The 23616-nt window shown below is 43.0% G+C and overlaps 2 protein-coding genes across 2 annotated transcripts; one reads left to right on the top strand and one right to left on the bottom strand.

The window, feature by feature from the left end:
* Positions 1-13421: 13421 nt before the first annotated feature.
* Positions 13422-13685, bottom strand: LOC101388093 (late cornified envelope protein 3C-like). The gene has a single exon (XM_014791734.2). The coding sequence runs from the start codon at positions 13683-13685 to the stop codon at positions 13422-13424; it is 264 nt and encodes an 87-aa protein (XP_014647220.1).
* Positions 13686-19441: 5756 nt separating this feature from the next.
* LOC101388351 (late cornified envelope protein 3B-like) lies at positions 19442-19705 on the top strand. The gene has a single exon (XM_014791858.2). It carries the CDS (start codon positions 19442-19444, stop codon positions 19703-19705), a length of 264 nt encoding a protein of 87 aa, XP_014647344.1.
* The last annotated feature ends 3911 nt before the right edge of the window (positions 19706-23616 follow it).

Below are 23616 nucleotides of genomic sequence, written 5' to 3'. Positions count from 1 at the left end.
CTTGGTTTCCTCCACCCCTCGCTTCTAGGACCAGCTTCTTCCTGAGTCAAGGCTGCAGGAGGGGCAGGAAACTGATGTGGAGTTAGTTTAGTCATGCAAGATGCCTCCCACTCTGGTCTCCATCCAGGACCCGGTGCTGCCAATCTAACTGGGCATCCAAGGTTTTGTATCATAAGGGAAACACATAGGGGATGCAGCATTTGGGGAAAGCTTTCTGAAGGGTGGATGTCACAGGAAACATGTGTGGACATGAAAAGAAAGAGCAGGAGAAGGAATCGTGAGTTCCTGTACCTGTTGTAGGTCCCAGAATTCCTATCGCATCCCATAGGGCCTCCTTCCTGGCCCCCACTTCTCCCTTTGCTACCCTTTCTGTGGCCCCATTTCTGGGACTTCTTTCCAGACCTCTCTGTTTCCCTCTCCTCAGCTGTGACCTTAAAGTTCCTTTCCAGCATCTCACCTAGAGTTCCTGCCCCTCAGACACTCACCAGATGCCGAGGAGGCAGGAGAGGCTGCTCCTGAGGAGGCTGTGGATGAGGAACCCAGAGCAGGAGCCCTTTTATCCTGTGCTGGTTTGTGATGCACAGCCAGGGCATGCTGCTGCTTTCACAACCAGGGGGAGGGTGACAGCCTGGTGCACCCCAGGACTGAACTTCCATTCATCGTCTTCTTGTGCACTTACCAAGACATCTGACAAGAGGGAACCAGCAAGCTCTGATGACTGCCTACCTTCGTCTCACTCAGGCCTACTGGGGGTTGCCATTCACCTTCCTTGCATCATTCATTCAGCTCACATTCCTTAACACAGGCACTGCCCAAGGGCCTTGTTGGGAACTAGGCATACATGGATTAATATGGCACTTTTCTGTTCTTGGGTACCTCAGAATCTGTCAGGAAGGAGAGATAGAAATATCAATGCACACACATTTGTAAATATACAGTTAAATATCAAGTGCTAAATGCTATAATGCAACTGTGCATAACGTCTTCAGGCTTGAGGTCATGGTCTTTGGTGTTAGCCTTCCTCCACTCTGCACATAATCCAAAGCACCCTGGCACATGCAGGTGTAATCAGTTGCCATCCTCTTGGGAATGAGGTGAGAGGATGAAGAAATGGAGGAATAGAGCTGAGACCTTGTCTGGGCTAAGTGCGGCCCCTAAGAAGATCTTATAGCACCCAGAAACCCAACCATAGGGTTCCTGGGTAAGAGGGCAGTAGAGCTGAGTTGATTTTTGATGAGTAGAAAACCTGACAATATACGAAGTTTGATTATGATCTATTTATGTAAATTGAAGAATTTCTCAGTTGAATTTACCATTTTTATACTACATTTGCTACATTTTCAAAGAAAAATAACCACCAACAACTAAAATTTAATAATCATGTTTAGATTTTCCAGGGTCAGCCCAGTGGCGTAGTGGTAAAATTTACATGCTCCACTTTGGCAGCCTGGGGTTCACGGGTTCGGATCCTGGGTGCAGACCCACACACTGCTTATCAAGCCATGCTGTGGCAGCATCACATATACAAAATAGATGAAGATGGGCACAGATGTCAGCTCAGGGCCAATCTTCCTCAGCAAAAAAAAAAAAAAAAGAAAAGCAATATACTCATTTATTTAAATGAAACACTTTTAAAAGTATGTTTCATTCTTCTATGAATATTAAAGCCTACACAATGGGCTACTTGTTTTTACAGAAAAAATTTATTTTATAAGGGAGTTTAATTTCCTTTTATGTTGCTCCACTTTCCAAGTCATCACCTTTGAAACATAGGGATTTTATAAGTTCTTTATTTAGAGATATTTGTGGGGGAATGAATTGCTCTGGGTCAGAGGAAATGGTGGCCCAAGATGGTAAACCTTGAAGAGGGTGAGTGAGGCACGTACCCCTCAGTTTCGTTTTAGATTCAGTGGCCATTTTGCTAACATCGTTAGGTGTCACATCAGTGGATACTGTTCAGGAAAAGGCACTCACAGGGAAAGATAACAAGAATATTTTTCCACTACAGTGGGTGGTAAGGCTGAAGACAGAAGTAGAGGGGTGACAACATGGCCCCATATTCACCAGCTTTGCCAGTGGTGCTAGGCCTGGGAGAATGCCAGATTAGGGGAAGGGCACATCTTGATAAAATGGTCACTTCCAGGGAACTCTGGGCCTTGTGTAAAGTCCATCTGGTCTCTGGTCTGTGATTCTGGTAGGAGACACCACCCACTGTCTGTCTTCCACTGGCTTAACATTTGGCCTGAGCTCCTATCTTCCTTATTGTCCTCCATACCCACCCACTCCTGCTGGAATATCTTCTCACTTAAATCATCCATTTCTATATTTCTTTATTCAAAAAGTTTTTGTGGAGCATCAACCATGGGCCAGGCCCCATGGACAGTCCTGAGAATACAGTAGGGAAGAAGTGAGACCCCATCTCTACTCTCAGGGAGCTGACAGCCTAACACAGGGGGCAGACATCAAGGGAGAAATGACATCTGTTTCCACCGGGGACTCTCTGGTCTGTGAGGCTTGTCTAAACAAGTCTGGGGGTTCAGACCCCTGCAGAAATGTAAACATTTACTTTATATATTTTGTGGTTCTCCTGAAGCAGGGATAGAGGCCATTTGGGCCAAACGGGTGAAATCTTGAGTCACTTGGAGGCAACAGTTGAAAAGTAACCCCAATCATAGTTTTGGCAAGTTCCAAATTCAAAGCATTCAGAAACTACCAGTGGAGCGTTTTCTCTGTTCTTGAAACGGAAGTCATCTTCTGTTGGGCTTCCCTCAGCTCCATCCCTACCTTCCTGTCTTGGATGTCTCAATACCTTGTTGTTCCGGGTCTTTAATCCTGGAGAAGTAGCTGCTCTTCCCCAGACATGCAGGGAGCATGAGAGCAACTCTACAATGGTAACCACTGCCAGTCCCATCCCAAGGAGAGTAGGCATCCCATGATGCAGCGATACTAGAGGAAACACAGAGACTGGTATACATGGACGATCTTAGGAGAAGTCCTTGACTTATTAATGCTAAGTGGCATTATGGAGACAGGCATTCAGCCTCTCAGGTTTACCTCCTTGGATGCATTTTGATTAGACCATGGAGCTTATAACCCAATGATGAATCTTTTCTTCCAACCCATCAGAGTTAATTGTCAGTTCAAGATTCTCCTGTCACCAAAATCCAATGTACGTGGTAACTCTTGTCTGAGTCATACTTAGGTAAGACGAGACAAGAGAGCTGGAAAATGCCTCCTTTTTATTGTTGTTGAGATATAATTTACATACCATAAAATTCACCCTTTAAAAGTGTACAATTTGATGGTTTTTAGTATATTCCCAAAGTCGTGCAACCATCATCACTATCTAATTCCAGACCATTTTCTCACCCCAAACTGGAACTTTGCAAATCAGTAGCAGTCACTCCTCATTCCTCACTGCTCCTCTGGCAACTATTAAGCTAATTTTTGCCTCTATGGATTCGCCTATTCTAGACATTTATTATAAATGGAATCATATAATATATGACCTTTTGTATTGGCTTCTTTCACTTAGCCTATTGTTTTCAAGGCTCATCCATGTTGTAGCATGTATCAGTCCTTCATTCCATGTCTTAAGTAGAAGGTTAGATTATTGATTTGAGATATTTTTTTCTTTTTTAATATAGAGGATTACAGCTATATATTTCCATCTGAGCACTCCTTTTGCCATAACCCATACATTTTGGTATGTTGTGTTTTCATTTTAATTCATTTCAAAGTATTTTCTAAGTTCCCTTGTGATTTCTTCTTTGAACCATTGGCTGTTTAAGAGTGTGTTGTTTAATTTCAATGTATTTCTGAGTTTTCCAGTTTTCCTTCTTTTATTGATTCCTAGTTTCATTCCACTGTGGTTGGAGAAGGCATTTTGTATAATTTCAATCTCTTCAAATTTAGTGATACTTCTTCTGTGAACTAAAAATGGTCTATCCTGCGGAATGTTCCGTGTGCACTTGAGAAAACTGTGTATTCTGCTGCTTGGTTGGCATGATCAACAAGATCTCTGTTAGGTCTTATTGGTTTATGGAGTTGTTCAAGTCTTCTATTTCCTTATTGATCTTCTGTTATGTTGTTCTATCCATTATTGAAAGTGGAGTATAAAAATCTTCAAATATTATTGTTGAATTGTATATTTTTCTCTTTAATTTTTTTAGTTTTTGTTTCATGTAATTTGGGGCTCTATTTTTAGGTGAATATAATGTGTGTAATAATTAGTTCTTATTGGATTGACTCTTTTATCATTATAAAATGTCCTTCTTTCTGTCTAGTGATAATTTTGTTGCAAAGTCTATTTTGTCTGGTATTAGGATAGACATTCTAGCTCTTTTCCAGTTACTGTTGCATGGTGTATGTTTTTCCACCCTTTTACTTTCAACTTATTTGTGTTTTTGAATCTAAAGTATATCTCTGGTGGATAGCATATAGTTGGGTCATGCTATTTTATCTGCTCTGCCAATCTTTGCCTTTTGATTAAAGTATTTAATCAATTTAAATTTAATGTAAGTACTATTATGATAGGATTTATGTCTACCATTTGCTATTTGTTTTCCATATATCTTATATACATATTTTTGTTCCTCAATTTCTTGATTATGACTTTCTTTTGTATTTAATAGATATTTTATAGTGTACTCTTTTATTTCCGTGGTAATTTATTGTGCTATATTTTTTGAGTTATTTTCCTAGTAGTTTCCTTGGGGATCACTATTAACATCTTAACTTAAAACAATATAATTCAGATGAGTATCAATTTAATTTCAATATTATACAAAAAATTTGTTTGTATATAGCTTCATTCCCTCCTCCTTCTGGGTGCTGTTATTGTCACACAAATCACATCTTTATACCTTATAAGGCCATCAGCACAGCTTTATAATTATCACTTTATGTAGTTTTCTGTTAAATCAGATAGTAGAAAAAGGAGTTATAAACACAGAATACATTGATACTATCTTATATATTTACCGATTTATTTACCTTTATCAGTGCTCTTTATTTCTTTGTATGGATTTGAGTTACTGTCTGGTATCCTTTCATTTCAGCCTGAAAGACTCCCTTTAGTATTTTTTGTAGGACAGGAACCCTACCAACAACTTCTCTCAGTTTTTGTTTATATGAGAATATTTTAATTTTACTTCAATTTTGAAGGATAATTTTGCTGAATTTAGAACTCTTGGTTCACAATCTTCTTTCAGTGCTTTGAATATGCCATTCTACCACCTTCTGTCTTTCATGGTTTCTGATAAAAAAATCAGCTGTTATTCTTATTAAGGATTCTTTGTATTTGATGACTCTTTTCTCTCTTGCTGTTTTAAAGATTTTCTCTTTGTCTTTTGTCAGTTTGATTATGGTACATTTAGGTATGGAACTCTTTGACTATATATTACTTGGCGTTTGTTGATCTTTTTGGATGTATAGATTAATATTTTTCATAAAATTTGGGACTTTTTGATGATTATTTCTTCAAATGTTCTTTCCTGAATGAATTCTGTCTCTTTATTTCTCTCACCTCCTTCTGGGACTCCTTTTGTGTATACATTGCTGTACTTGATGTATCACAGATATTTGAGGCTCTGTTCATTTAACTTCAATATTTTTCTTTCTGTTCCTCAGACTGGATAATCACAATCCATCTGTCTAGGGATTCTTTCTTTTTTTTTTTTGTTTATTGCAATAACATTGGTTTATAACATTGTAAAAATTTCAGGTGTACATCATTGTTCTTCTATTTCTGCATAGGTTACATCAAGTTCACCACCAAAATACTAATTACAACCCATCACCACACACATGTACTGAATTAGGGATTCTTTCTTTTACCAGCTCAAGTCAGCTGTTGAGCCCTTCTAGTGAAATTTTAATTTCAGTTATTGTACTTTGTAAGTTCTTAATTTCTATTTGGTTCTTTTTAAATTCTTTCTATTTTTTATTGCTACTCTCTATCTGGTAAGACAACATTCTCATACTTTCTTTTAGTTCTTGAGACATAGTTTATTTTAGTACTTTGAACACATTAAAAAAAACACTAAAAATATTTTAGTACTTTGAACACACACAAAAAAACACATAAAATAGATTTTTATCTTTCTCTAGTGAGTGTAATGTCTGATCTTTCTCAGGGGCAGTTTCTATTGAGTGATTTTTACCCCCCTGTGGGGCCATACTTTCTTGTTTATTTACATCTCTCATATTTTTTTTTTGTTGGAAACTGGACATTTTAAATAACATAATCTGGCAGTCCTGGAAATCATATTCCCTACCTCCTCTTGGGATTTGTTGTTCTTGTTAGTTTTGCTCTTTATTTGCTCAGGGATTTTCCTGAACTAATTCTGTAAAGTCTGTCACCTTTATTGTCTGTGGCCACTGAAGTCTCTACTTGATTAGCTTAGTGATCAGCTTATGATTAGAAAAAGATTTCTTTCAATGTCTTGAGATAATAAGTCTCTCAGCCTTTGCTGAGGACCTCTGTGTGCGTATTTGGCCATGTATTTAAGACTTCAGAAGGCAGTTTACAAGTCTTCCTTAGGTTTCACTTGCTGCTTATGCAGAACTTCAAGATCAGCCAAAGGTGAGATACTAGGGCTTTCCTGGGCATGCATACCTCCCTACACATTTACGTGATCTCCAATACTCCCAGGAATATGTCAGAGCTTTTCAAAGCTCTCTATGGACATCTCATTCCTCAACTTTTCCATTTAAGTTTCTTGGTCAGCTTCTGGCTTGCCCAACTATTATCACCATTTCAACTGTGTTGTTAAACAATTGTCACTAATTGTTTTCAACAAACACCCTGAGGTAAAACCTGTTTGGAGTGAGCAAGCTCTGAGTCAGGTGGAGTAAAGACAAGCCCTGCTAGTTGGGATTTCCAGAGAATTGCCATATAGATCAGATAATGACAATTCTCTGGCAATGGGGCTTTTGGGAAGTTCCAGACCTGTTTTGTTCTCTCCAGTGGCTACTAGGATTTTGATTTTCAAGGCTACTATGGATCTGGGGACAGGGGGATGGGAATAATGCAAGTTAAAATATCATAAAGTTCACTGTTCTTAGCAAGATTGAGCTACATTTCTGGAATGAACACTTCTCCTCCTTTTTGAAAGCCTCTGGTTAATATTCAGAGTTTTGAAAAATTGATTTGGACAATTTTTGCAAGTTTTCTAGATGCTTTTATGCAGGAGAAGAATTTTAGTAATCCTTGCTCCACCATCCCCAACCTTGTCTTCTTACTTGAAAACATTTGTCCCTAATTTCTTATCTGGGTCACAAACTCCCCATCCAACAAGGTTTACCATTTTGAGATATATACTCTTATCATGACCACTGAGATGCATCCATATATATCCAGGTTGTGTGAGGAAGTTAAATTAAGCTTTTCCTGTTTAATTGAGGCTGGAAAAGAACAACTCCCAACTTGTAAACAATAAAAACTAAGAATCTTCCACCTTATAAAGAGAGGTTGGAAGGAGCCCTTCTGTGATTACTCTACCTCCTACTACAGTGTATATGATTCGTAGGCTAGCAAAGTGATAAGAAGTTTAAAAGGATAGAATGCTGTGGCTCTTCCTTTACATTTCACATAGGGAGGGGGATAGGTTAGTCTTCCTACCCTCCATTAGAGGAAAAGTGATAGAAATTTCAAGGGGAAAAATTGTGGAATTTACAGATGCCTGAAAAACACGGAGACTGAAATTTCATATCTCAGTTTCATCATTGGACTTGCTGAATAATTCTCTGTGGTTGTTCTAGAGGGCAGAGAAAGAGCTGGAAAGAGAAAAAAGGAAGGAGAGTGAAGAAAGAAGTTGCCAGTCCCATACTGTTTGATATGGCCAGAGTTCATGAGTTTCTCTGAGCAAAGTGGACAGTTCAGAAGTCAGCCAGGCATGAACTATACTGCCAGGGTCTTGCTAGAAGTATGGCCGGCAAGGTGAAAGATTTTAGCATCAAGACACTGACTTGTACCAATGGGAATGGAGATTTAGGGGAGTGTCTAAAGAACTCAAAGTTTCCATGTCAAGTTACTGTGCTATGAGGATACCTCCTTGAAAGACCCACTAAAGAACCCAGACACTTACCTGGTAAGAGAGTCCTCATGGGCCTTCAGCCCGGATGGGAAGCAGCCATCAAGAGACACTTGCAGTGTTAATAAGTTATGAAAAGTTTATCTTCTTCCCCTTTCCCTCATCCCAGCCCCAAAACAATGGAGGAGGGGCCAGCCTGGTGGCGCAAGCGGTTAAGTTCTCGCGCTCTGCTGCGGCGGCCGGGCGGCCCAGTTCATTCGGATCCCAGGCACGCTGACGCACTGCTTGTCAAGCCATGCTGTGGCGGTGTCCCATATAAAGTGGAGGAAGATGGGCATGGATGTTAGCCCAGGGCCGGTCTTCCTCAGCAAAAAGAGGAGGACTGGCAGATGTTAGCTCAGGGCCGATATTCCTCGCAAAAAAAAAAAAAAAAAAAAAAACAGTGGAGGAGAAAGGAGATCCACAGGGTAGAGGAGGAGGTGAAGGATGAGCAACAGAGCTGACCATGTCTTTTTCTCACTGCAGTCTCTTAGAAGAAGGTTGGACTATGCTTGGGGGAGGGGAGGAGTTAAGATTCTTATACTGACTTATATTCAACTCAACAGTATTGGATAATAGCTGAATTCCTGAAGATGGTTAGAAAGTTATGGGACACATATGAGATATCATCAAAGGAGAGCCATTGTAGCGTAGTGGAAAGCAGTGACTAGAGGAAAACAAAATCCTGTTTTTATATCCCACTGTGTTCAGACTCTTTAAAAACTTGTTAAAAGGCCCCTAGGAGATTTTTATACCAAGAATCTCTCTTGGGTCTTCCTACCTTTCCACTCACAGCCAATAAATAAATCAATACCTAATTTCATAAGTTGTATCATATTTCCCAAACTATACTTAGGAAAACATTCATTCTTGGAGTTCATAATCATCACTCTGTAAAATCAGGGTTTTGTGGTGAAAAATGTGAAAGTCTTCAGATACAACACAACACTGGAAGGTTTGTGTTTCCAAACCCACGTCGCTTTCAAACGCTTCAGTTTTTAGAAGCCATTATGGGAGGTCTATAGTCTGATCTATTTCCTGTTTTTACCCTTGAGCTTGGCTGCAGCACTCAGTGTGGGTCAGTGGTGCACCTGGAAGAGCTGATGAATGGGCCGAATCATCCAACACCCAGAGGAGTTTGAGCTGTCAAGAGAGTTTGGGGTTGGCAGATGGAGTCGAAGGAAGTTTCGTTATTGCACGAACTCACACACAGGAGTCAAAGAATATCTAGGAAGGGGGACTGGAGATGGGGAGTGGGGAAAAGAAGAGTTTTTGGAGATCATAGAGGGTGAAATTTCTGGGGAGAACTGAGAACCCTCTTCATTAAAGGTTCTAAATTTTGGCTGCACAGTGGAATCATTTGAGAAGGTTCTAAAAAATACTGAACTCTGAGCTCCACCCCCAGAGAATGATTGATTAGATTGATTAGCTCCACTGATTGATTAGACCTGAAGTGTAGCCTAAGCATCAGGATTTTTTATATCTCCCCAGGTGATTCTAATGGATAGGTGGGTTTGAGAAGATAGGATCATACGAGGTGTAGCATAAAGAATTGGAGGGTGGAGAATGGATTACCTGTGGCTTTGCATACCTGTTGCCCATAGAACAAACAAAATTCTTTGGCAGGTAGTACCTATTTCAGGCCAATCAGGAGCTGGTTGACTTCCCTAGTCTCAACTCTTGCCATCCTCTCCTCCAAATCTCACCTCTGGTTCCTCACCTGTCTATGACACACCAGAGACTGAAGGACCTCTGCCTGGACCTGGGCAGGAGGACACCTTAGTGACTGATGCTTGGTGCTCAGAGAATATCTGTCTGAACACCTTGAGGAAAGATGTAGATGTCACAGGGAGTTCTGGCTCACAGAGGGTCTGGACAGGACTTTGTCACCAGGTCCTGTGTCACTCACTTATAGGCTGCAGGGTCATGGTGGCAGAGAGGGAAAGGGGAGACAGAGTAAGCTTTTCTAAGGGGAGGGATCTAGGATGCCCCAAGACTGTCCAAACACCTAGTCCTTAAGCTTCTTGTGTGCTTGTTTTCTTCCCTCCCTCTCCCTCTCCAATTCTTTCTTTTTTCATTCATTCCTTTCATCCTTTCTTTCTTTATTCTTTGAAACAAACTGATACTGCACATTAGGCATTATGACAGATACAGGGAATCATAAATAAATAAGGTACAGTCCTGTTAGAGTAGCTCACAGCATAGTGGTGCAGACAGACAGATAGTCAAATAAGTATGACCCAAGGTGATGACTGCTGTAATAAACAAGTGTGGGGAGTCCCCTGCTTTAGGCAAGAGCTCTTGCTATCAGTCCCTTGTTGCCGTGGTGTGTTCATTTGGTGTCACGTGGGGGTGGTTGAGATGAAGCAGAGGTCTGCAGGGGCTGACGATTGGTATGCAACGGGAACAGTGGGATGAGTGCCTGACCCACACATGGCAGCTGGTTCAGGGGGGACCACTGAGAGGATCTCATGAAACAAGGAGGGAGAGGGGTCCCTGCAAAGAAGGATGTGATAAAGCTGATGTTCGAGGGCAGAATGTGCTGATAGAAGGGACCAGAATGACATGTTCAAAATATTTTTTGAATCAATGAATTATTGACTGCTGAGTTCTGGACTGGGCTGGGGTGGTCTCCTGACGAGAACTGGAGTGTCTCTCCACCTGTTGAGCTCTCAGCTGTTGGGGTCCCCTTTTAGGGGCAGCATTGAAAACTGCACAGCATCTGGCTTCTTTGATTGTCCTGGTGTTGCAGGTCCAAACTTTATTGGTTGGTCCAATTCCTATTTCTTCTCTCTCCTGAGTGGACATATTGACTGTAGGAATTGTTGGACACTTTGGCATTGAGAACTTGAAACTGACAAGTGCTTCTGAGCCTCCAAGCCTCATTCTATAGTCCTTGGTGGATGACAGGCTTTATTTCTTCAAAGACTGAGCACTGTTTCCCTGGGAGCTGGTGTACAGTTAGGAATGTGGCCCATGCATTCCAGCCACTCTCCACACAGTGATCCTCAGCTCCTGGACAAGTGTTGTGGTTCTGCCCAGAACTGTGAGTTTTGTGGCTCTGGGTCCACGAATCTCCTTTCATATGAGGCTGAGTAAGGTTTCACACATGTAGCAGTGACTCTGACTTCTCAGCCAAGTCTATTCATCTTGAACATTTTTTTGAGGCTTATTTCCACAATGATTCTATACAGTTTTGGTCCCATGGAAGAGTGCTACCCAGGAATCTTTCAGGTTTTGAGTGACAAGTAGGTCATGGTAATGGATCCAAACATGGCAGCTATGGTTCATACCTTAGAGAATTGTGTTGAGCTGGAGCGTGGATCATACCTGCTCAGAGTATGTCTCACATAAAACTCCTTGGGAGCCCTTTTTTTAATAAATCCCAAAGATTTTAGAAACTCTGAGTCTTTAGATGTTAAACTGAAAATAAATAGCCAGTCTGATATTTTCCAAGGACAAAAAACCATTTTTTGATTCAATGAACTTCCAAAGTACTACATAGGATTGTGTTTTTGCTTGGTATATCTAGCCCTACCACTGATTTCTCCCAAGTTTTCAATTTGAATTTAGTTCAGGCTCCATGATGTTCCTTTGGCTTATTCTAAGAACCGTCTGGATGGCTTGGGTGGACTGCTCATTTACACCAGTATTTCAGCAATCTGGCAGACAAAGTTGCTAGAGTTGAAATCATCTCTAAGCAGATGATTTCAACCTAGAGGGCAGGTGAGTTTCATACTTTAGGTCCCAAATATAGGAAAGTAAATTAAAAAAAACTTTTTCTAAAATTATAACTCACATGATTGGGCTCTTAGCTCTGCAGATTTTAAAAAATAAAACAAAACAAAGAAACCCCGCAAAGTTAAACAGGCCCAAGTAAGTATTAAGTGAAAAAAATTCATTGTTTCAAAGATCTCTTGAAAAGTCTCAAAGAAGGGCCAAGTGACAAGGTGGCGAAGTGACAAGGCAGCCAAGAGCATGGCTTCTGCAGCCCAACAGCTGCACCGCTTACTGTCTGTGTGGACTCAGTCCTGGTACAAAATCATCTTGATCCTTAGTTTCCCCACTTGTAAAACATGATTGTTAAGAGCACCTACCTTATAGGTTGTATCATTAGGGGTTCCTGACATATGATAAACACTAGTAAGTTTTTGATCTTATAATTATACCAAAAATCTATAATCCTAGAAACACTTCTGAGATTCTCTTTTTCCTTTTACCTAGTTGTCTCCTAATCTACACCCCCCACATTGTCACATTTCCTAAGCTCTCAGCCTTGTTTTTCTCTCTCTAACCCACAACGTCTTTAGCTTTAACTAATTTTCTCCCTCTCCTCTGCCCCCACCCCTAGGTTTTTCTGAAATTTTTGTTGAGCAGATGGAGTTATCTCTCCATCCCGACGACATCTCTTCCTTTTCCTGCCTCTTTATTTTACTCTCAGGGTTTTCAACCTTGGCATTTGAGGCCAGAGCATTCTCTGTAATGGGCGGGGGGGGGGTGGAGGTAGGGGGGTGCGGGGGGTGGGGAGGTGGGGGGGCGGGGCTGCTGTGCTGTTTAGCTGCATCCCTCGCCTTTACCACTAGATGTCAGTAGGATTTGACCCTCCCGCCTGAATATCTAGAAACAACCAAAAATGTCCATAGATATTGACAAACGTCCCTTGGAGGGACAAATTCCCCTGGTTGAGAACTGCCTTTTCTTGTTATTTTCTGATAATCGCCTGCCACACATTCTCTTTTTCATAATGGGGATGCCAGAAACAGCTCGACAAAAGTAAATAGTAGCTCCTCATAGGAGCCTGGCGAGCCCATTGTGAGAGGAACACCCACCCCACATTTCATAGGAAAAGTCAATCCTTCTACTGATGGTTACAGGCCCCTGTCCACTCCCCTCCTCTCACCCACTGCCTCACAATCCAGCATAAAGAGACTGACAGACGTCTATTTTTTCTAGTCTAGGGCTATGGTTCTGCATCTTCGGTAGGACAGTGCTACTTCTGAGGGGCAGATGGAGGGGCAGACCTGCAGCCACCTGGGGAGGGACAGAGTGAAATGACACATGAACCTCCAGCATAATGAGGAAGAGAGGCTTTATTTTTCATAGAGTCAGGCATGGGATCTGCCAATTACTGCAGGTGCAGGGGGTGGGGGAACTGTGAGATCCTGGACATCAGACAGAAAGAGCCTTCTGGAGACAGCTCTGAACCCTCCATGGAACATCCCCAGCTCAGCCTGGGAAAGTGAGGATGGGGTATCTGGGAAAGGACGCTTCAGGCTGGGGCTTTTCCTTGGCCCTTTAGATGCTTGTTTCCTTTAAAATTGCTTGACTCAGCATCCGGAGCCCAGGTCAGCAGCAGTCCCCAGAGCCCTGGCCACAGCCAGAGCCCCCGGACTGCTGACCACTGCCCCTGTCACAGGAGTTGGAGCTCCGTCGTCGGCATCGGTGGGACCTGCGGTGCCTGTGGTGGCTCAGGCAGCAGCCACCCTCGGAGCGTGGAGCACAGCCGGAGGAGGCTGGAGGGGAACACTGCGCTGGGCTCTTCGGGGGGCACTTGGGCGAGGAGCACTTGGGAGGCGGCTGGCACTGCTGCTGGTGCTGCTGGGAGGACATCTCTGCGGGAGATGAGTGAGTCTGGAAAAAACAGAAGCCCCTGTCAGTTCAGAATCCACAGTTCAATGTCTCCTGGCTCTTGGTTTCCTCCACCCCTCGCTTCTAGGACCAGCTTCTTCCTGAGTCAAGGCTGCAGGAGGGGCGGGAAACTGATGTGGAGTTAGTTCGGTCATGAAAGATGCCTCCCACTTTGCTCTCCACCCAGGAACCAATGCTGCCAATCTAACTGGGCATCCAGGGTTTTGTTTCATAAGGGAAACACAGGGGATGCAGCATTTGGGGAAAGCTTTCTGAAGGGTGGATGTCACAGGAAACATGTGTGGACGTGAACAGAAAGAGCAGGAGAAGGGGTCATTAGTTCCTATGGCCTTTACAGGTCCCAGAATTCTTGTCATATCCCCATAGGGACTCCTTCCTGGCCCTCATTTCCTCCTTTGCTGTTCTTTCTATGGCCCTATTTCTGGGATTTTTTCAAGACACCTCTGTTTCCCTCTCCTTAGCTATGACCTTAGAGTTCCTTTCCAGCATCTCAGCTAGAGTCCCTTCGCCTCAGACACTCACCAGATACAGAGGAGGCAGGAGAAGGCTGTTCCTGAGGAGGCTGTGGATGAGGAGCACAGGGCAGGAGCCCTTTTATCCTGTGCTGGTTTGTGATGCACGGCCAGAGCATGCTGCTGTTTTCACAACCAGGGGGAGGGTGACAGCCTGGCACACCCCAGGACTAGGGTTCCCTCCTTTTTCCTGGGCATTGCATAATGTCCAACTAACGAGGTTGAACCAGGAAGCATGATGACTGCCCCCAAACCTCCCCCTGGGGCCGACTGTGAGCCTGACACTCCCCCTTCCTTCCTTTCAGCTCACATGCCCTGGTTCAGATCGGGTCTCGCGTACTTTCCTGGGAACAGGTAGAGCATTGAAAGAATTCTGTTCTTGCATTCACGAGTCTACCAAGACAGACACGCAAACAAACAAATGGATAAATCATAAAAAAAATTCCAAGTGGTAAATGTAATTTAATGTGCACAACGTTTCCAGATTGCCCCAGAGACCATGACTTTCAGATCTCATCCACTGCTGCCTCCTGAGCTCCTGGCAATGAGATAGGGGCAAGGGATGCAGACTGAGATGGAACTCTTTCCGGGGGAAGTGAGCCCCTCGGATGACTCAGGGAACAGCATGGAGTTTCATGCGTGGAGGGAGCAGAGCCCTTAGGTGCTGAGGGACAGATAGATCAATTCACCAGAGCTGAAAATGTGTATGGTTTTTTTAGTGAATTCATCTAAACTCAAAACTATTTGCACATTTGAACCTAATATACTATCTAGATATAGTCAAAGAAATATATAATTAGGACTACAAACTATAATAATACGTATATAATTTAAATAATTTTTGCTATTACAATGATATTATATCATAGATTTATATATTCTTACAGAGAAAAATGTTCATGGCCTATTGTTAACTGGTAAAAAGCAGGTGGTGAAGCAGTACACACAGTTAATTAAATGATGTTTTGAATGAAGTCTTTTTTTTAAATGGGAATGTGTCTTATTCCTTATTCGTAAAGACTATTAAAACCTATAGGACTGGTTTCCTGCCTTTAGACAATTTTGTTTTTCTCACTTCACTCTAAAACTCACCCACACTACAGCATAGAGATCCCATGAGTTATTTCAAGACTCCGTGGAGAAAGGGCTTGTGGTGGGCCTTGGGAGTGTTATCTCAGAATGGAGGAGGTAGGGACGGTTGGGGAAGGAATTAAGCCCTCACTGACATCCTCCTGTCTCCAGAAGAGGTTCTTGACCCCCCTGAGGCCATGCTTTCAATATTGGCAGCCATTTTTCTCACATCATTGAGAACCCCGCAAGTAAATACTGGGTTATATAGGAGAAAATATGAGGGATGAGAAGAGACTATTTTTCACACAGTCTCCATGGCGAGGATGAAAATGGAGAGAATAGTGGGAAACTCATTTCTATTTTCATCACCTTCCACAAAAATAGGGCTTCTCTCCCTCCTGGTCAACCTGGGATGTCCTAGTTACAACTGGTGTCCCAGTGTAACTGCTCAGTGGTATCCTGCTCTGGATGATAATACAGAGAGATCAGCCTAATGGAAGTGGTGCTAACATCACACTTGGGGCCCCTCAGAAGGTCTAGCTGGACCTTGGAGTGTGACTGGGAGGGGGACATCACCCACTGTCTTTTCTCCCACAGACCTGATCATCCTATTGCCAGCCCTTCCTCCTGAAGCTCATAGAACTGTACACTTAAATGGGTGATTTTTTTCTGTATGTAAAATGTACCCTGAGAAATCTGACTTAAAAATAAAAAATTTTTAAATCATATTTTTTAGGAATACATATAAATGTAATAAAATATATTAAAGGGGAAGCAAAGAATGATAAATACAAGATTCAGGATGATGGTTACGTCAGTTGGGACAAAAAGGGGAATAGATGAGGGAGAAGTAAGTAGGCACATATAACTTACTATCGAAGTTCTGGTTTTCACTTGGGGGTGGATCTTTGTGTGTTTGTTATTTGAATAATAGATAGATAAGCAGATAGATGAATTAATTAAGAGAGCTTTGCATGCACCAATGATGAGCATATATACAAACCAAGGTTTATTGTTAATCCAAATCTGTGCACCTGAAATCTGATAATAAGAAAACTAGATGACATGAACTCAAGGAGTAAATATCTTCCCAGCACATCACTTTTGGGCTTGCTCATCTCATCCTCCTCTTTCCACAGCATCAATCATAAACTGCCCAGGAGAAGGGCTGACCCGTGTTTCTTCGTTTGCTCATTTATTACTAACTAACATGCCTTGCTCAGAAGGCTCATCCTGGAGCCAGGCCTCAGACAAAGCACTTCCTGTTCCAGAACCAACACACACGTCATGATACCATAAAATCCTCACTGTAGGACAACCGGGTAAGTTTCTTCCCTGTGTGTTATCCCAGATTCCACAGGATGTCAGGGCTACTAAGATGTCCTTAGAGTGCAGCACATTTGGAATGTTGTGGGATGTGGGTTCAAGTATCTTCTTCTGTCACCTCAGGCTCACTGTGGACTCTACTCTGAGAAGCAAAGGGCTGACTTTGATGTGGGGGAGGTTCCATGAGAGAGGTGTGAGATGAACGAGCTCCATCTCAAGGAGGAAAAAATGGGCACATCAGGATATGGAGGCAGGGATTTGGGGGTGAGGCTGGGAAGCACATCTGCTGACAGGCTCTGAAATGGTTTGAGCCACACTGCCCAGGGGGCATGTGTTACACCCAAGATGTAGTCCCACAGCAAGTCAAAGTCGCTCATCATTGAGGTTAAAAATAGCCTCTGAGGGTTGGCCCGGTGGTGTAGTGGTTAAGTTCGTGTGCTCTTCTTCTGTGTGCTGGGGTTCGCAGGCTGCATCCCAAGTGTGGACCTACACATTGGTCATTAAGCCATGCTGTGGTGGCGTCCCACATGCAAAATAGAGGAAGATTGGCACAGATGTTAGCTCAGGGCCAATCTTCCTCACCAAAAAAAAAAAAAGCTTCTGGACTTATTTCTGAAAAAGCACATTCCACGGAAAAATAATTATTCCCTCTATAGCTAGACTTGAACCCTGAGATAAAGTCAGTTCTCTTTCTGTCTACCCTGTAACCCCTAAAGTTTGCCTTAGGGCTCAGTCGTCACAAACATAAATATTTGTTTAGTGTTTATCCTACCTGGGATATCCAAGGGGAAAATATACCCAGGAAGAATTGGGATCTTGTTTTTGAAGCAGAGAGGACATGGAAACCTGCCCCACTTTCCCCTGCCCACCAGCCTTCACCCCATTCTCCACGTCTAGGACCATTCGTGTTCTCGTACGTATCTTGAAAGAACTTTTGGAACTGATTCAAAATGAGCAAATTGTAGATTGGAGAGAAAAAGGAAACTGTGGCCTTTACTATTAATTTAGTAGCTAAAAACAGGTAGCCAGTCCTTTAGGCTTACAGCAAATCAGAATGTAATATATTACATTCACTGTGATGAAAATTTATTTAATTTCATTTAATTAAATTTAAATATGGGAATGTTGAAGTTCCAATGATAATTTTATTTTTTTTGGTAAATATGATGTAATACATTTTATTATCATATTTGAAAAAAAATTTGATAAAGAATATTCTGTAATATCACAATTAAATCAAATGGGAAAATAGTATTCAGTTTACATAAAGCTTAGCTGCTATGAGGGCTATGCTATCAAATAAGGTACACATACCACCTCTAGCATTGTCTACCTCATAATTATCAACCATCTTTGCAAAATGGTTCATTATCATCATTTGCACAACTTTTCCTTAACTCTTCCAAGCGCGTGAACCATTTCCTTCTATCAAATTCTACAGTGTTAGAATCAACAGTGCATATCCCACGGTCAGGCAGATGTGGACACAATGGAACAATAACGAAGAAGTGGATCTTCTTCCCATTCTCCACCTCTTCCTCCCCTTCTCTTCCTTCTTCTTAATAATGTCAAATGTGAATATTGTCACTTCTAGAGTTGTAAGTCCCTTCTCTACTCTAACTCCTCGCTGCTCCCCATGCTGTCACATGGGGATCATGAGGTCCTCTTAGGAACCTTTCTGTCTTAGACAAGAACTGGTTCCCTTACCCCACACATCACACTCCCACAGGACAATGATCTTGCCCAGCTGTCACCCCCAGAGAACATCTGAAGGTTCCACCACCCTTTGAGGCTTACAGTGCAATGGGGGATTGACTTCCAAAAGCTAGAATCTTAGGCTTGAGGTCTTTGTAAACACTTCTGTGATAGCATACAGCTCATCAAATCCAGTATATTTACTTGTATAAGTGATGGGTCCATTTAGGCTGTGAGGTACTCAGGGAAGAAATGTGTCATGTATATCTCTATATTATTACTGTTGGATGAAGTAAAAGGGACAGAGCCTGTGTCAAGGCATGGAAGTGAATGAATGAATAAAGGGGCAGCAGTGGGTCCAGAGCAGATCTGAGTAATTTGGCAGTCACAAACTAGAACTTTAGGCTCCTGCTCAGGAAGACACTGGAGGGAGGCAACTAGGAAGTGTGTGGTGCTGTCACCCTCCCCCTGGGTGTGAAAGCAGCAACATGCTCGGGCTGTGCATCACAAACCCAGCACAGGATAAAAGGGCTCCTGCCCTGGACTCCTCATCCACAGCCTCCTGAGGAACAGCTTCTCCTGCCTCCTCTGCATCTGGTGAGTCTCTGGAAGGGGACAAAACTTCAGCTGGGAGTGTTGGGAAGACAAACTCAGACTTGAGTGGTGAAGGGGAAAGCAAAGGTGTCTGTAGAGACAGCAAGAAGAAGACCTTGGAGGGCAGCTGGGGACAGGGCAGAGACACTGAGCAAGGAACCTCTGTGGTCTGTGACATTAGGGTCTGTGACACACCTGAGCCCTGGCTCACAGCATCCCCTGAGGGATCATCACCCAACTGGGCGTATTTGCTTCTATTTTTCTATAAAGACAGACAGACTTGAGGATCAGTTAAAAGATAGCATTGGTTTTGGAAGGAGGGTCAAGTGAGGGAAATGGCTTGCCAGGTCAACTTAACTTGAGATTGGTTTCCATTTTCTCCTGTAGATCACAGCTCAGGAAGCAGCCAGTATCAGGAGCAAGGGCTTTATAAAACCACTCATGGAGGAGACACAGGCCTGGAGCCTTTGCACTGACCGTTTCCTTTAATCCATCCAGGCTCACTCACCTCCTGCCGAGATGTCCTGCCAGCAGAACCAGCAGCAGTGCCAGCCCCCTCCCAAGTGCCCCTCACCCAAGTGCCCCCCGAAGAGCCCAGTGCAGTGTTTCCCTCCAGCCTCCTCCGGCTGTGCTCCAAGCTCCGAGGGCGGCTGCTGCCTGAGCCACCACAGGCGCCGCAGGTCCCACCGATGCCGACGACGAAGCTCCAACTCCTGTGACAGGGGCAGTGGTCAGCAGTCCGGGGGCTCTGGCTGTGGCCAGGGCTCTGGGGACTGCTGCTGACCTGGGCTCCGGATGCTGAGACAAGGGATTTTAGAGGAAATAAGAATCCAAAGGCCCAAAGAAAAGCCTCAGCTTGATGCAGCCATCCTTGGACACCCTAATCTCCTTTTCTTGGGTTGAGCCACTGAAATGTTTACAGGGGAGGGGTGAGCTCTCCCCAGAAGGCCCCACACATGTATTTCCAAGGGCATGTGGGCTCCCCCTCCTCTGTACTTCTCAATTTTATGACCTGTGTCTCACTATTTAGAGAAATAAAGTCTCTTCTCACACCACCTGCCTCTCACTTGTCCTTTGCTCCACCCAAAGCTGTTTAGTTGGCTCCCTCCCTCAGCTCCTGAAGTTCTAGCATGCCAGCACCAAGGAATTATCCTGGCATGGGGCTGGAACATTAATGGGTCAGATTTTTCTTCACACAGAGGGGCCTTGTGGGTACTTTGAGGGTGGAAATGTAGGAGGAAGGGGGAGGTGTGGAGAGCAGTTGCTGAGAACACCCTCAACAAAAGACATGACTTTTCTTGTGTAATATGTGAGGAGGGAGGGTCTGACATCAGAATCCCCCATCTGTGTTGAGGGTGGTATAGAAGGTCAGAAATTGAGAAGAATGAGACCAAAGAGGATGGAGAGCATGGAGGTAGAAAGAAAGGTTGACTTGAGTCAACCTACAAATGATGAACTGTAGAGAGAGAGGTGAGCTGGAAAGTTGGTAAATTCTAAAGAAACTGGATTTGAGGGTTTTCCTGGAGAGAATGCTTGGGGCATTCAGCAAATGAGATGCTCTGGACTCAGAAAACTAGGGAAAAAGAGGACATGAGAAATATCTCAGAGGGTTACAGATTGGATACCTGAAAATTTCTTTCAAGAGATTTGAGATAGAATGGAACTCATTTTCATTATTTTTTGCCTGTTGAAGGCTGCTGTTCAAACTCAACAACATTGAAGAGACATAGCCGTGTTACAGTCACCTTGGTTCCTAACTAGGAGATCTCCTGCCCCAATTTTAGAATAGAGCAGCATTTATCTATACTCCAAATGGAAATAGTCATTCTCGATGTCAACGAAGAGTGCTGTTTCACTTGGATAGCTTGATGTTTGAAATAATAATGCAGAAGAACAGAGGTCTGTTAGACTCAAGCCACGATGTTTCTTGAAATAACTTCACAAAGATGAAAAGACATCATACAACTGTGGCTACAGTCAAAGTTGAAATTTTTGAGAGAAATCAGAGTTTGAGCATGAAAATTCTAGACAGAGAACAAAATCTGTGTGATATTTTGGAAATTCACCTGGAAGAAATAAGTTTTTTGTCATTTCATTTTTTAAAAAGTGGCAAACTGGAAATTAGTTTTGCTCCAATATTCTTGGACATATAATTTCTTAAGAAACTGGAACAAAAAAGTGTCAAAATGACCTCTGATTGGAGGTTGAAGCCCAATCTGCTTTGCCAGTGAAATCACTCACCTTGCTGAGATGGGGCTCCCTGAGGAAGCGGCCACAGATGTGGGGCTTACATTTGAGCAGGCTTTGGAATCCACGTGATAAGCTACTTGCTTGTAGACATTTGAGACATTCTTGGAAAGTATTCTTTAAAAGTCAGTGTTAAGGGGTCGACCCGCTGGCACAGCGGTTAAGTGCTTGCGCTCCGCTTTGGCGACCCAGGGTCCACAGGTTCGGATCCCGGGCGTGCACCAAGGTACTGCTGGTCAAGCCATGCTGTGGCGGTGTCCCACATAAAGTAGAGGAAGATGGGCACGGATGTTAGCCCAGGGCCAGTCTTCCTCAGCCAAAAGAGGAGAATTGGCATTGGATGTTAGCTCAGGGCTGATCTTCCTCACCAAAAAAAAATAAATAAATAAATAAAATAAATAAAAACAAAATAAAAGTCAGAGTTAAAATATATAATAAGATAAAAGAAAAAGGATGAACAAGCTCTGTGCAGAAGGAACTTGCTGCCCTCCATTGAGAACATGCAAGCCCCATATTCAGCTATGTTTGTGCATTCAAAGCCACAGATAATGATGAATCTATGCTGGTTGGCCTCAAATCCATAGGGACTGTGTGTATTTCAGGGTGGAAAGCAATTGAGATTCACCAATCAAATTCTAGCCGGACTGGGGAGCAGTGTGGTCTGAATCCAGACTGCTTGGGTTCAAATCCCTGCTCTGTTACTTAATAGCTCAGCACATGACATAGCCTCTCTGTTCCTTAGTCTCCTCATCCAAAAAATGGGGATAATAATATTTTGCCTGGAGTGTTGCATGGCTTATTTTAATATATGTAAAGTATGAAGAACCTTACTTAAATGTTAGCTTCTACTATCTGTCTTTTAATATGAAGAACTGAAAAACAAAGCTTGGGGTTCAGAAGCTTCTAAGTCCAATTTGAGCCTTTAATCACAAAGCATCACTAGGATTCTTGCTGTTGGTAACTCTAATCAGGGTGAAGAAAGAAAGAAGCAGGGCAGTGAATTACCTTTAGATCTGAGACTCCAGGACAGTCACAGAAAATCAGAAGTAATCGGGTATGGTTCTGACACTAAACATGGTTTCCAACAGGTGAGGCCCCAGTGGGTGGAGGAAAAATTGATTCTCTAGACTTGATTAGGGGTGCATCGAGGCATCCTGGGATCCGTCGATTCATTTTTCAACCATTCACAACAGAAATATTTGTTGAGCACATCTTATGTGCCAGGTGCCATTCTGGACAGTGGGGATACAGTGAGAACCAAACAAAATTCCTACTTATTTGGAGCAGACCTCTGAGTGGGCACTTTCCAGGCAGGGACTTATATTTGCTTGTTCTGCATTGAGTTGTGCTATGGTCTGAATATTTATGCCCTCCTGAAATTCATATGTTGATCCTAACCCCCAAGGTGATTGTATTAAGAAGTGGGACCTTTGGGAGGTGATTAGGTCATGAGGGTGGAGACACCATGAATGAGATAAGTGTCTTTATAAAAGAGACCCCAGAGAGATTCTCATCCCTTCTGCCGTGTGAGGTTGCAGTGAAAAGACAGCCATCTAGAAAGTGGGTCCTCACAGGACACTGAGTCTGCTGGCGCCTTGATCTTAGACCTCTCAGCCTCCAGAACTATGAGAAATAAATTTCTGTTGTTTATAAGCCACCCAGTCTCTGGTATTTTACTATGGCAGACTGGATGGACCAAGACAAGTTGGAATCTCTTTACCTGCTGTGTGGTGGGCCCCAGTGTAGATGGGATAAACCCAGCCTGGGTAAAACTTTGAGGCATGAAAATAGTTAATCTTGTGGGGGTTAACAAGGGCATCTAGTGACTAGTGGCTCCTCCACAAAGCCAGTAACTTTAGAGGGAAGAAGATAAGTTGCTAATGGGAGAAAATTAGTAGGTGTCCTGGTTACTATTGATGTGTAACAAATCACCTCAAAATTAGTGACATGAAATAACTATTTTAGTTTTTTCACAATTTTGTGGATGAACAGGAATTGAGAATGGGCTCAACGGGGTGATTCTTGTTTGAGGTCTTTCATGCATTTGCAGTCACATGTTGATTGGAGCTGCAGTCATCTGAAGGTTTTACTGGGCTGGACATCAAAGAAGGTTCATTCAGAGGGCCAGCAGTTGATGTTGGCTGCCAGCTGGGAGCTCTACACCTGGCCTCTCTAGCATGATGGTCTCAGGGTGGTTCTGGGGCTTTTTACATGGTACCTGGCTTCTCCCAGAGAGAGCCTCCTAAGAGGACCAGGTAAAATCTGCATGGCCCTTTGTGACCTAGCCTAAGAAGCCTCATAGCATCATTTCTACCATATTCTATAGGTTAACGAGTCACAAGCCTGCCTAGATTCAAAGGGAAGGGAACATCAACCCCATTTCTCAATGAGAAGAGTGTCAAAGAATTTTCAGACATGTTTTAAAAACATCACAGTGGGATTATTGA

Source organism: Ceratotherium simum, chromosome 2 (genome assembly GCF_057802395.1).
Source record: "Ceratotherium simum simum isolate JZ-2026a chromosome 2, ASM5780239v1, whole genome shotgun sequence".
In the NCBI taxonomy this organism is placed as follows: Eukaryota; Metazoa; Chordata; class Mammalia; order Perissodactyla; family Rhinocerotidae; genus Ceratotherium; species Ceratotherium simum.
This window is presented reverse-complemented; position numbering and strand designations above follow the sequence as displayed.